Source organism: Sprattus sprattus (assembly GCF_963457725.1).
Source record: "Sprattus sprattus genome assembly, chromosome: 13".
In the NCBI taxonomy this organism is placed as follows: Eukaryota; Metazoa; Chordata; class Actinopteri; order Clupeiformes; family Clupeidae; genus Sprattus; species Sprattus sprattus.
The window spans coordinates 16,668,499-16,682,279 of NC_137911.1; the positions used below are offsets into that span (position 1 = coordinate 16,668,499).

Consider the following 13,781-nt stretch of genomic DNA (forward strand, 5'->3'; position numbering starts at 1 on the left):
CTGTTTTAGACGTAACGCCTAAGCACGTAATTTACACAAGGAACTTGTTTTAGACAAGTTTTGATTTAAGGTTCGTTTTAGACGCAGAGCGTGTTGCAAGGCTTGTGTTGCGTGTTGCAAAGCAAATTGACGCCAGAACTGTAGATTTATTTTGAGTTAAGTAAGCCTATTTATTGCAGCAGGACAAAGGAAAAAAACTTACCGGAGCATGAAAGTGTAGTGGGCGAAAGGCTTGATGTTATGAATACATGTGTTACACAAAATACAAATGTTGGCAATTCAGTAGGCCTACCAGTGGCGAAAAAGACATGACGCAAAAGTTCGTTTATTGACATCTTTTAATGACTGCGACAGGCTTTAAAACGATGTGTTTATGAGTTACATTATTTAAGATGAGGTGGTAAACGGTGAGAGAATCTCATCATGTTGTCAATGCTTGTAACTACAATGGTGCTGGCCATCAGTTAAGCCCACGTTAATGTTAACTTTTGTATATGAGCAGACCGGGCTCATTCTATCAAAATCGCGGGTGCAATTGATTGATTCACGTCAATATGAACTCAATGAATGATACCACCATGACTCACAAGTGGTGGAAAATGAATATGAAAGTATTTGTTCGTGAATTAGCACATTTTCTCCTAACAATCGCGGGTGAGAATGGGATATTCTCTAAGGTAACGGCAGGTTACTGTTAACTTTTGTATATGAGCAGACCGGGCTCATTCTATCAATCTCGCTGGTGCAATTGATGATTCACGTCAATATGAACTCAATGAAAGATATCACCATGACTCACAAGTGGCGGAAAATGAATATGAAAGTACCTATTTGTTCGTGAATGACCACATTCTCTCCAAACAATCGCGGGTGAGAATGGGATATTCTCTCCATAAATTCGCGGTAATTTAAGCATTCTATAAGTGTTTAAAGAGGATTTGTAAAGGAGTTCATGTCTTTGGACCTCTTCTGTTATGTTTGCTCCTAATCCATAAGAAAAGGCTTGTGAGACGGTCTGCAGGGTATTCATGATTTAAAAAAATGTCTGGGTCTAAAAAAGGCTGTAGTATGCTATTAACCCGGAAACGTGAGACTCTGTGAAAGGTTGTGGTAGCCGGCCAATCACAGCCTTTGCGAGCTGTGTAGGGCCGTAGTGTTTTAGTCGCATAGTCAGGAATTTTGGGCGACGCACTTAAGCACGTAAGGGGGGATATTTTACCGCGCAAGGGGGGGTTATGTATCTTACGTGCTTACGCGTTACGTCTAAAACAGAGCATAATTCGGCCTTTAAGGTGAAACACACTTCATAGGTATTTGGACAGTGAGACACGTCCTGCGTGTGTGAGAAAAGTCAACAGCTCCTGCACTGTTTGCCCAACGTATTGACCTTCATTTCTCATCTGTAGTGACAGCACACCGTTCCACGTATAAATGACATTTAAAAAAAAAAGTGATCACATTAAGACATGTACACACAGGTCAAAATGCCCTGACTTTTAAGACTTTACCTTTTAAAGTACAATCAGGATGGCGCACTGTGTTTGATCCCAGCTTATAGCCCAATAGAAACCCCCTCAGCTTCAGCACAGCCTATACCCACCCCCACCAGATTTGCACAGGGCTCCAGTACATTTAAGGGAAGCAGTTAATCTGCCCGGGCAATAAGTTTGATGTCCAGATGCTGACGCTTTCACAGGCTGCTTTAACTGATGACTAGCACATGCTTAAGGGCTCCAAACTGTTTTGTTCTTAAAAGGCTCGTGCATTTTTAATGACAAATGAAATTTCATATTAATAGATGTATATAATGTGTAACACATTTAATTTAGATCTGTTGCATATTATTTAGCAGATTTAAATTACAGATTTAATGTAAATGTTATATTTTATGTAACAAATAATGTAATTTAATCAATGGTATTTTACAAATGTATTTATCATTATAAGACATTATTATAAACAGGTGTGTTATTATGATGGAAGTATTTCATTCAGTTTCAGTGTGTGAGAAGGGAATGAGCTACCCTTTCCCCAGTGTGTCTTGCGGGTGTTTTTACCACGTCTGTAAAGCAGTAAATGAACTCAAGTCATATGGCACATGACTGCTAGGCTATGTCAGAAGGACGTTGGACCCTTGTTCGGTCGAGGATGCCGGGATGAGCGCATCGACAGCAACAACACCACTCTTTGTTTTCAGCCTGTGACTCTGCAGTCTCTGCTCCACGCGCTTTCCTCCTCAGTCTCGTCCTGTCCCCCTTACTCTCCTCTCGGCCCTCGCCTCCCCCCCTCACCTCATCCCCCACCCCCTTGCAGCCCTCCTGTGGCTCATCTGTCTTCAACACTGGAAATCTATATGATGGATGTGTTATGATAAGTGATAGCGGAGAGTGTTGCTGTGGAAAGCTCAATGTTTCCTCACCGGAACGCACCCCACCAGCGAGAGGGAGAGAATTGGAAACAGAGGGAGAGGGTGAGAAAGTGATGGAGTTAGAGGTGGAGTGAGCGAGAGAGAGCTAGAGAGCAAAAGAATGAACAAATAGTGTGTGAGTGTTCGTGAGAGAGAGAGGGAGATACACGAGGAGGTGTGCGTGTGTTTGTTTGTGTGTGTGTGTGTGTGTGAGAGGGGGAGATACACAAGGGGGGTGTGTGTGTGTGTGTGTGTGTGTGAGAGAGAGAGAGAGAGAGCGCGGGGGGAGATACACAAGTAGGTGCGAATGAGTGTGTGTGTGTGTGTGTGTGTGTGTGTGTGTGTGAGAGAGAGAGATACTGAGACTGACAGGGAGAGTGTATTGTGTGGTGTGTTTTTGTTTTTATTGTTAACTGTAATGCATGTACACTCGTTCCAGCACAGCTTATGGGAATTTGAAAGAAGCATCGGAAGCGAAAGGGATTTTGCTGTGTGAGAGAGATGGGGAGAGAGAGCGAGAGGCAGAGATTGGGAGAGGGAGAGAACAATGGTGGCTTGTTTCTGTGGTTCTGTAGTAGCCCTCGCTCCCCATTGTTCTTGCTCAATGTAGACATGTTCAACGGAGTTTGCCTAACAAGTTCTTTCATATACATCAGCTGCCCCCATTTCAAGTTTGGCAGCCCTGAAAAAGGGTTGTGTCTCCAGCAGAGGGGTGCTTATGAAGCTGGAGCTCATCTGCCCTCCAGTCCCTGATTTGTTGCACATATTTCAGTTAAACACATAAAACATCTACAGCTTTCTCTTCTCTTGGAGGGCTCTCCTTCTGCCCCTGGCCTGTGTTGGAGCCGGGTGGAGTAAAGTATGACTGTCAGATTCATTCATCTCCTCTTTTCTCCTACTCTCTTCTCCTTTCCTCTCTCTTTCTCTCTTCTCCTTTCCTCTCCTCCTCTCTTGTCTCCTCTCACCACCTTTTCTCCTTTCCTCTCTTTTCTCTCCTCCTATCTTCTGCCCTCTCTTCTCTCCTCCCCTCTCCTCCTTTCCTTTCCCTCCTCTCTTTTCTCTCTTCCTCTCTTCTCATTTCCTCTCTCTTCTCCTCTTTTCTCCTTCTTTCCTCTCTCCTCCTCTTCTCCCCTCTGCTTCTGTCTCCTTGGCAGACGAGTGGAGAGAAAGTGAGTAAGCTGAGTTTGGTGGATCTGGCCGGGAGTGAGAGGGCTGCAAAGACGGGGGCTGCAGGAGAGAGACTAAAAGAAGGCAGCAACATCAACAAGTATGTCTCTCTCACACACACACACGCACACACACACACACACACACACACACTCTTCTTTTTTCGCTTTTCCTCAGAATTCCACAAACACACATATGCATACACACACTCAAACAAACTCAGATCCACACACACACACACACACTCAAACAAACTCTGATCCACACACACACACAGGCCCTCTCTGAGGCAGTGGAAGGCTTCCTGTGGATATTTCCTCATGTTGGCTGGTAACCCTGCCTCTTGTTGTCTGTATTCTGGTGGTGCTCTTTCAGCACGAACTTGGCCACCTAGACGGAAACCTCCTCAAATACTCTTCTGTGTGTGTGTGAGTGAACCACTGTGACTCAGGCTAAAGAACTGGCAGGGTGGCAGGTCTTATGTGGTGTTCATGTGTGGTCTGACACCCACTCACACACACACACTCACACACACACACACACACACACTCACACACACACACACTCACACACACACACACACACACACTCACACTCTTATTCTCTGACTTACTCTAACTTCCTTGTTCTCCACCACCACCTCTCTTTTCCCCAAGGTCCCTGACCACACTGGGTCTGGTGATCTCGGCGCTGGCAGACCAGGGAGCTGGAAAGAACAAGACCAAGTTTGTGCCCTACAGAGACTCTGTGCTTACCTGGCTGCTCAAGGTGAGGACAGAGTAAAACACACACACACACACACACACACACATTGCATTCATGCAAGCATTGCATACAAATACATACACACACACACACACAAATAAATGCGTGTATGATCATACATAGGCACACATGCACACACACTGTCATACTGTATACACACAAGCACACCTATAAACGTGCATACTGATGCTCACCCTAGTACCATACTACCTTCTTATATGTGTCTTTTCTGTCTGGTGTTCCCATCACTCTTATCTGTATCTACAGGACAGTCTTGGTGGCAACAGTCGCACGGCAATGGTTGCCACGGTGAGTCCGGCAGCAGACAACTACGACGAGACCCTGTCCACTCTCCGCTACGCTGACCGCGCCAAGAGCATCGTCAACCACGCTGTGGTCAACGAGGACCCCAATGCTCGCATCATACGAGAACTCAGAGAAGAGGTGGAGAAGCTTAGAGTCCAGCTGACCCAGGCTGAGGTAAACACACACACACACACACACCATAGGGGAACCTATTGCATGAATACACAGTCACACACACTTAAAGTGAGCTCACCTTAGTGGAGATGAACAAGCTTTGTGAAATATAAAAATGCTATACCACGGCTTGGTTGAATTTCTGTTCTTAAGAAAGTCAGTTTTCTTTTGATAGTTGCACACCTGTGAAGTAGTCCCAGTGTTTAAACAGTATTATACTTGCATATCAATTATCCAATTTGGGAGTGAAGCTTAATGAACTGTTGTGACAGACTTACTAATAAGTTGACCGATAGAAATACAAATGGCAACATGTTACATATGTCTAAAAGATCTTTTAGTTTTGGCCGTAGCAACCATCCGTTGCGATTAGTAATGGACTTCACTGCGTTCGGGCAGTAGAAGATAATGTATTTAAAGAAAATACATTTTTCTTAATTTCATCCCTTACATGATGAAAAGTCATGAAGATTTCACCTGAGACGGTTTATAATTACATTTATATTCTTATTAGTAATATGAAGGATGAAATGGCTTTTAAGCATATTGGCATACAAAGAATTGTAATAATGGCTGTCTGTGCGCGTATGTGTGTAGTCTATGAAGGCCCCAGAGCTGAAAGACAGGCTGGAGGAGTCGGAGAAGCTGATCCAGGAGATGACCGTCACCTGGGAGGAGAAGCTGAGGAAAACAGAAGAGGTCGCTCAGGTACACACAGGACACACACACAGGACACACACACAGGACACACACACAGGACACACACACACACAGGACACACACACACACACACACACACACACACACACACACATACACACACAATGTTTCTTTCTCACCAACTCACTCACAGTCACTTACGCATAAAATGTTTCAATAAAAAAAATGCACGTGCATACCTACTACACACCCCCACACACTAAATAGCATCTGACACATCCATCCTCACACTCAACAGAACTCATATGACTTATGTTTGAGTTGCTGTGTGCGCCTGCGTGCAGTTAAAGTAGAAACATGTCTAAGGACAGGCTGCTCTGAAGGCTGTGAGTCAGCATGACATGATGTAGAAATTCCCCTCTGTCGCTGTCTGGGTGTGTGTCTGTTCCATCTGTGTGTTTGGAGTGTGTGTGTCCTTGTATGTGTCTCTGTCTCTTTGAGTGTGTGTGTTCTTGTATGTGTCTGTGTGTTGGTCGTCTGTCTGTCTACTTTGTGTGCATGTGTCTGTTTATGTTTGTCTATGTGGCTTTGTGCTTGTCTGTGATTGTGTGTGTGTGTGTTTATGTCTGAGGCTTTGTGCTTGTCTGTGATTGTGTGTGTGTGTGTGTTCATATATGACTGTGTGTCCGCCATCTCCAGGAGAGGCAGCGACAGCTGGAGAGTCTGGGGATCTCCCTGCAGTCCTCTGGCATTCGTGTCGGAGAGGACAAGTGCTTCCTGGTCAACCTCAACGCCGACCCCGCCCTCAACGAGCTGCTTGTCTACTACCTGAAGGTACTACCACCTGTCAATCAAGTTTAGTTCACATGACACTCACTCTCTCCACCTGAAATGGCATGTCATGTGTTGTCATGTGGATAAATGAACCCCAGCACTGACACTAACAAACTTAGCCCAGCACAGATCGTTATTTAATTTTAGCCTACACTATATTTTCACTGAAAAGAACTTGAAGCACCATGTCAAGTAGGCAAGCTCATTCTAATTAGTAATGTGCACTGCCTAGTTAGTATATGTTTGGTCTATTTGACATATGCACAGACAGAGACACGCTCTCGCTCTCCCTACTGTCCTGCCTCCTCCTGTAGTTGCCTTGTGATCCTTAGCAGCCCTGTTCTAAGCCGCTGGTGCTTCTGGGACTGAAGGGTGTTGACATGACGTTCTGATCTGTTTCAAATCAAAGTCGCGTGTGCATGGGATTGACCTGGCCCTTACCATAGACGCACACAAGAAGCTGATTGTTTTCCCGGTTTTCTATGAAATCCTTCCAAAAACTGTCCTCCTATGAACTTCTCTAAACAGGACTTCCTTAGTATAATATTCAAAGCCTTGGACCCAAGCCTTGCGTTACGGCTGTATGTTTGGAAGTACTGTATATGACTAGAGTTCCTTCTCAGCCCTGTTATGAGAGGTGATCCAGCTAGTCTTGCCCCCCTGAGGGTAATCAAAATAATCAGACCCAGGTGTGGGTGCGCATGCGTGTGCGTGGTGTGGTAGTCTAGTACAGGACAGAGAATCCTTGAAGTGTGTGTGTGTGTGTGTGTGTCTGTGTGTGTGTGTGTGTGTGTGTCTGTGTGTGTGTCTGTGTGTGTGTCTGTGTGTCTGTGAGTGAGAGATCAGGGGCGGTTACCCCAAGGGAGTGATTTGGGCTCTTATCTTAAAGGCCTGCCTTGCTCTATGGTCTTAGTCTGTGTGTGGTCAGCTTTGGCTGATGTTGTGTTGACATGGTGTGTGTGTGAGAGAAAGAGACCGATAGAGAGTGGGTCGGTTCACACTGCAGTGAGAGTAGGGCAGTTTTTCAGAAGGAGGATTAGTCTCTGAAAGTAAAGTAGAGGTTTGTTGCATGTGTGGAATGCTTGCCTTTGCTTATGTGTGTGAGTGTATGATGACACTAAGCTTGGTTAGCTCAGGGCATTTCCCTAAAAGGGAAGATTGTGTGTATGTGTGTGTGTTTGTGTGTGTATTACAACACTAAGCTTACTTAAGTAAGCTCAGGGTATTTCTCTAAATGGTAGGGAGTGTGTGTGTATTACAACACTAAGCGTACCTAAGTTAGCTCAGGGTATTTTCTCTTAAAGGTAGAGAGAGTTTGTGTGTGTGTATATTTCAACAGTAAGCGTACCTAAGTTAGCTACGGGTATTTCTCTAAAACATGGGTGTCAAACTCATTTTCACCCTGGGCCACATCAGCAATATGGTTGCCCTCAAAGGGCCAGTTGTAACTGTAAGACCAGAGGTGTCAGACTAATTTGCACACTGGGCCACATCAGCATTAGGGTTGCCCTCAAAGGGCCGGTTGTAACTCTTTAGCTTCAAAAAAGGCACTAAGGACAGGGGTGTCAAAATCAAATACACAGAGGGCCAAAATTTCAAACTTGAGAATGCTTCATAGCACGCACTGCAGACTGGAGATTGCTTCATAGCACGCACTGCAGACTGGAGAGTGCTTCATAGCACGCACTGCATAGTGTCTTCTCTCTCTCACTCTCTCGCACTCTCTCTCTCCCTCTCTTTCTCTCTCTTCAGCAACATTCTATGTTGTTTGTCACAGATGAAAGGTCTGTGGAAGGATTCTATATGTAAGAGAAATCATATACATGCTTGATCAATTGTGCAAGAAAATATTTTACAAAAATATGCTATTTCAGTGCAGGTTTAAGACCTCAGTGATCACTGTAATTTTGTTTAGGCAGTGGAAATTTCATGAAAATTAATTATGGCTGTAAATAAAACAATAGATTGTAGAAAGTTTACTGTTTGTGTTCATTTGAAAGTTTGCTCCAGTGACTTAAATGCAAAAATGTTCTAAATTAAGTATTTTTAAAGCATTATAGCAATGCAAACCAACGTATTAAGCTTTAAAATTACACCGTCGAACATACAGATCAATTTTTTCACATTTTGCAACATTGAGGAGCCGGCGTGCCGGATGTAATCGCTTGGCGGGCCGGATCTGGCCCGCGGGCCTTGAGTTTGACACATGTGCTCTAAAAGGTAGAGAGAGAGTGTGTGTATTAGAACACTAAACTTGCGGCTAGCCCAGCCTTCTCTTGAAGTATTATGCTTTCATCATGAAGGTCTGTCTTAAATTGGATGTGTGTGTGTTTACAAGAACATTAAAGGTGGTTTGAAGTGTGTAGATGTGTGGGTTAATATGCTGTGTATGTGTTTAAGAACACACTTCAGTTAATACAGTTAATATGTTATACGCTTTCTCTGTGTGTGTGTGTGTGTGTGTGCAGGAGCACACTAAGGTGGGTTCAGCTGACTCACAGGACATCCAGCTGTGCGGGATGGGTATCCAGGCGGAACACTGTGTCATCATCATCACAACCGACGGAAGCGTGCTGCTCACACCCTACCGCAGCTCACGGTGCGCAAACGCTGTTATCGTCCTCCAACTCCTCCTGCTCCTGTTCATCTTCACTAATTATCACGCTCCTCCTTAGCTCTGTTATCCTCCCCATCCTCTTCTGCTCAGTTATCATCCTCCTCCTTTTCATCTTTAGCCCAGATATCACCCTCCTCCTCTACATCACAGTTATAATTACCCTCCTCAGCATCCTAAGTACAGTTAACACCCTCCTCCTCTTCATCTTTAGCACAGTTATGTACCCCCTCTTCAGAATCTTTAGTACAGTTATCACCCTCCTCCCCCCCTTCTTCTTCCCCTTCTGCTCAGTTACCGTCCTCCTCCTCTTCTGCTCAGTTACCGTCCTCCTCCTCTTCTGCTCAGTTACCGTCCTCCTCCTCTTCTGCTCAGTTACCGTCCTCCTCCTCTTCTGCTCAGTTACCGTCCTCCTCCTCTTCTGCTCAGTTATCATCCTCCTCAACACAGTTATCCTCCTCCTCCTCTTTAGCAGTTATCCTCCTCTTCCTCTCATTTATCTCCGTCCTCTTCTTCAGCTCAATGACCACCCTGCACCTCCCTTTTCCCCCTCCCTATCAGTGGTGTCTTCCCCTGAGAGATTTCTGTGTTTGTTATCAGCAGAAGAAAATGAATTGCTTCCCAAGGATCTGATTATCCCTTCCCTAGCCCATTTCTGTAATCACGACCCATCAGATATCTTGGAGAGCATTTGGAAATGATACAATCTGGGCTGATTGCTGTGATTGAGTGCTGGCATAAACATCCAGACAAGAAAGCTTAGGTTGTAACTGGGGCAAACATTTGTCATACCAAACACCAGGGCATTTGTCTTTTTAATACTTGTTTTTATTTGAATAGTTAGGTTTTTTTTTACCTTAAGCGAAAGTTGCAATGTTGCTTTGAAAAATAAGAAAATTAGAAGTTCATGACCGTGGATGAATAAACGCAGCCCCAGCTATAGCTCACCTTAATGGCTCTACTTAAGCTTAGTAAAGATCCCTGTGCATGAGACTTGAGACCTCCAGCACTCATCTCTCTCTCAATTCTCTTGTCTCTTTAGAACTTGTATCAATGGTTCCCCGGTAACCAGCCAGCAGCAGATTCACCATGGCGACCGCATCCTGTGGGGAAACAACCACTTTTTCAGGTATGCCCATGAAAGACTTCATTCATTCATTCATTCATTCATTCATTCATTCATTCATTCATTTATTCATTCATTCATTCATTCATTCATTCACAGTAAATATGGCTGGAAGCCTCTCATTATGAGACCAGTGCTTTTTTTGAGTGAGATGTGCAACCCTCTGTGTGTGTTCATAAGCATTATATTTCGTTACGTTATTATTGTCATGTAAGCAGATGGGATTTTCAGCGAGCCAAAGTTCAACAGTAAATTGTTCACTAGCCCTATGAACAATTTACATATGAATACACTTTCTTTTCTCTCTATCTCTCTCTTAACTTTGGTCCTCCTCTGGTTCTCTGATTATCTCATTTGATTTCTCTCTACTCTTTTTCTTTCTTCCCCCTCCTTCTTTTTTCTTGTTTCTCTCTCTTTCTTTTCTTTTTGTTATCTCTCTCCTGTGTATCTTTCTCTCTCGCCCCCTCTATTTATTTATTTGTTCTCTCTCTCTCTCTCTCTCTCCTTCCCCCTCTCTGTCTGTCTCAGGATTAACCTGCCTAAGCGTCGCTCGCGGGGTGATGATGAGGAAGGTGAGGGCAATATGAAGAACAGCACCAGCAACGAGCAGCTGGATGGCGACGGCGACTCGGCCAGTGAGGTCTCGAGCGAGGTCAGCTTCAGCTACGAGTTCGCCCAGACCGAGGTCATGATGAAGGCGCTCGGCAGCAACGGTGAGACACGCTACAGTCACGCTGACGTGTGCAGGGGGTAGATGGGCTTTGGTTTGGAGCTAATAAAAGGACATGTATGTGGTTATTTGCTGCAGCTACAAGTTCTCCCGTAGATCGTGATATGGGCACTGAGCAGCAACAGTGACATGAACTGCACCGACTTCAATTTCGCCACGCTGATTTCAGAGGCTTACTCCTTATGCACAAATGCCCCACAGATGTTAATGGTGGTTAAGTCTGTGTTGGTACACAAACGCCCTGCTTGTTTAATGCCAACCGCTCTTCCCTGTTTCCAGAGGTAAACCAGGCAATGCCTAGCCCTGGAGTTTCAGTTCGTTTTCTCATAGAATACGTTCATCCACATCCTGTACAACACAGGATGTGACTTAAGTTGCACATAGGATGTGAGCTCACTAGCTTGTTCTACATTCTTCAGTCAGTTGTTCCTATGCCCAAAGAAAGAAGTGGGTTTGGCACTAGCCAGACTGACATGGCTTCAGTTTCCCTTCACAACACTAGTACAGTAAAGTAGCACACTACTCGCATTTAAGGCTAATATGAGATTAGATGAGAACCTTATACTCGCGTTTGCTTGTTCAGGGATATCCAAAGAATGTGCCATAATTCCTGACCTTACCGACAGATTTGCCCATCTCAAATTAGAACTGGAGATGCTGAAAGTGTTTTATTTTAGAGCTGCTTACCCCGAAACTATTTCAGCTTTAGCAAAGTTCTGCTATACTTTCAGCAAGTCTTTAGCAATTCTGTATAGTCTTTATTATTAGAGATTATGAGTATGACTTTGGTGGTGGGGAATATTGGTACTATTAATTAGTGTTGCACCGATGCCATTTTTTGGCTCCGATACCGATACCGATACCTGGCTGTGCAGTATCGGCCGATACCGATACCATACCGATACCACTCTGTTTGAAATTTGAAAAATATATATATTTTTTATTTTTTTTTTTTTTTTTATCAATGGTTTGGTCCCATGTATAATACTAGTGTAACAGTAAGAAAGGCAGTTTCAGCACTTCAGACATAACTGAGGACTAGTCCTCTATAATTGATGGTTTACCTTACTGAGCAGCACAGTGGCTTTTCTGATTTTGAACGCAATAGAGTTAAAGTTTGGTCAGTTCTTTTTTTTTTTTCTTTCCCTGTATTGTTTCTTTGTGTGTTTGTTTTGTTTGTGGACCAAACCATTGATAAAAAAAAAAAAAAAAAAAAAGTATCTGCACTATTTGTTGGTACTCGCCGATACCGATACCACCATTTTAGTGCTGTATCGGGGCCCTATCCGATACTGGTATCGGTATCGGTGCAACACTACTATTAATAATGCTATGAGCACCACTTTTACTGTACTTCAACTGGTAATTTAGACTCTTCCTGCGCCTGCTACTACTACCACCCCAACTATTACTACTGCCACAACTGCTACTACCACTGCTACTACCGAAACTTCTACTTCTATCCACAATATTACTAATAATAATGAATGTTTTGCGTGTGTGTCAGACCCCATGCAGGCGGTACTGCAGAGCCTGGAACGTCAGCACGAGGAGGAGAAGCGCTCTGCTCTGGAGCGGCAGCGGCAGATGTACGAGCAGGAGCTGCAGCAGCTGCGCAAACGCCTGCACCCCGACAGGCAGAGCACAGGCGGGGGTGGGCAGACGCTCTCTCAGGCGCCTTCCTCCCAGCACCCACAGGGGGCGCAGTACCGCAGCTGGGAGCGCCTCAGCCTCGGAGGGGGGTCGTCGTCCGCCAGCGCCCAGCAGAGGCTACGCCAGTGGAGCGAGGAGAGGTGAGGTTGGGATGACCAGATACAGGGTAGACTACATCTGCCACTTGGTCACACCAGCATAGCATAACCTAGAGGAGCCGGGACTACTGGATTACAGGGCTGGACTGTAGAAGTTGTGCTTTAGAACACTAGTATTTGGGGGGTTGAAGAGATATGATCTGGGGACTACTGGAGAGGTGCTGATGCTGATCACTGGGCTGGAGTACAGAGGTGGGGCTTCACACACAGAGTGCTAGCTGTGCTGTTGGGTGAGGAGAGGTGTGTTAGGCGAGTAAGTAAGTAAGTAAATAAGTAAGTAAAGTTTAATTATACAGCACATTTTAACACTATAACACAGCTTAAGATGTTGTAGGCCTCTTGACCGTTGTAGAGCAGGTGAATGGTGCTGGAGCCCACTAGCATAGTGGGGAAAGGATAGGGGCCGCTTAAGGGAAGTTTATTTTCACAAAATGAACAGGTTCACGCGCTAGGACCAGCATGGCACCATCAAGCAGAGAACTTTTCCTTCTTTTGCAACCCAGCAGACTCTCTGGTAGATGTTAATGCTCTACGGTGCCGCCTGGTCACGCTAGAGCAGGAGTGGCCTCATGGTGGAGGGCAGAGCCTGTGGGGCTGAGGCTAATGGCCTCATTAGCTCACCTACATCACGCTGTGTTAAGCTTGTGTGGAGGTAGATCATGCGCTGCATTAACTCTGTGCGGCCATAGTGTGCCAGTTGAGCAAGATCACAAGGCCAGCCGTGTCAGTCTAAAGGAATGTCAATCTAGGGGAGTAACACTACATCAGTGGAGCTTATCAGCATAAGAAGAGGCCTGACGCTGGGAGTGCTGTGCTGCGTCTTACTGGAGCTGTAGCTATGCAAGACAGAGCTACACTCAAAACACTCAAACATAATAGGACTGCAACATTCATGCAAAATTTCCATTTTTTTTTAAATTGTCCCCTGTGTCAGCTTTAGAATTCTATATTCCAGTATTATTGATTTATTCATTACTGACCATTTGACACAGCGCCGTCCTCTTCTGATAATAGATGTCTATAAACCGTCCCTAGTTGCAGTCACGATGTATCGTAGCCTGTTGGTCTTGGCCGGTTACACATCAGAGTGGATAAGTATTTTGGCTAACATGTATGTTGTGATTGCCCAGAAGTTAACAGCAACATTTGCACCAGGGACTCCCGCCAGTACAAACAAACTAACTAGC

At 44.8% G+C, this 13,781-nt stretch overlaps 1 protein-coding gene across 2 annotated transcripts in view; it reads left to right on the top strand.

Moving 5' to 3' along the window:
• Positions 1 to 13,781, top strand: part of kif13ba (kinesin family member 13Ba) — a 50,892-nt gene that overhangs the window by 19,613 nt on the left and 17,498 nt on the right. For both annotated transcript variants that reach the window (XM_080850032.1, XM_080850033.1), the window contains exons 9-17: positions 3,562 to 3,674; positions 4,231 to 4,342; positions 4,607 to 4,819; positions 5,417 to 5,527; positions 6,179 to 6,313; positions 8,782 to 8,912; positions 9,970 to 10,056; positions 10,582 to 10,766; positions 12,291 to 12,576. In XM_080850032.1, coding sequence (XP_080706158.1) covers positions 3,562 to 3,674; positions 4,231 to 4,342; positions 4,607 to 4,819; positions 5,417 to 5,527; positions 6,179 to 6,313; positions 8,782 to 8,912; positions 9,970 to 10,056; positions 10,582 to 10,766; positions 12,291 to 12,576 — 1,373 coding nt within the window. The remainder of the gene's footprint in view (positions 1 to 3,561; positions 3,675 to 4,230; positions 4,343 to 4,606; positions 4,820 to 5,416; positions 5,528 to 6,178; positions 6,314 to 8,781; positions 8,913 to 9,969; positions 10,057 to 10,581; positions 10,767 to 12,290; positions 12,577 to 13,781) is intronic.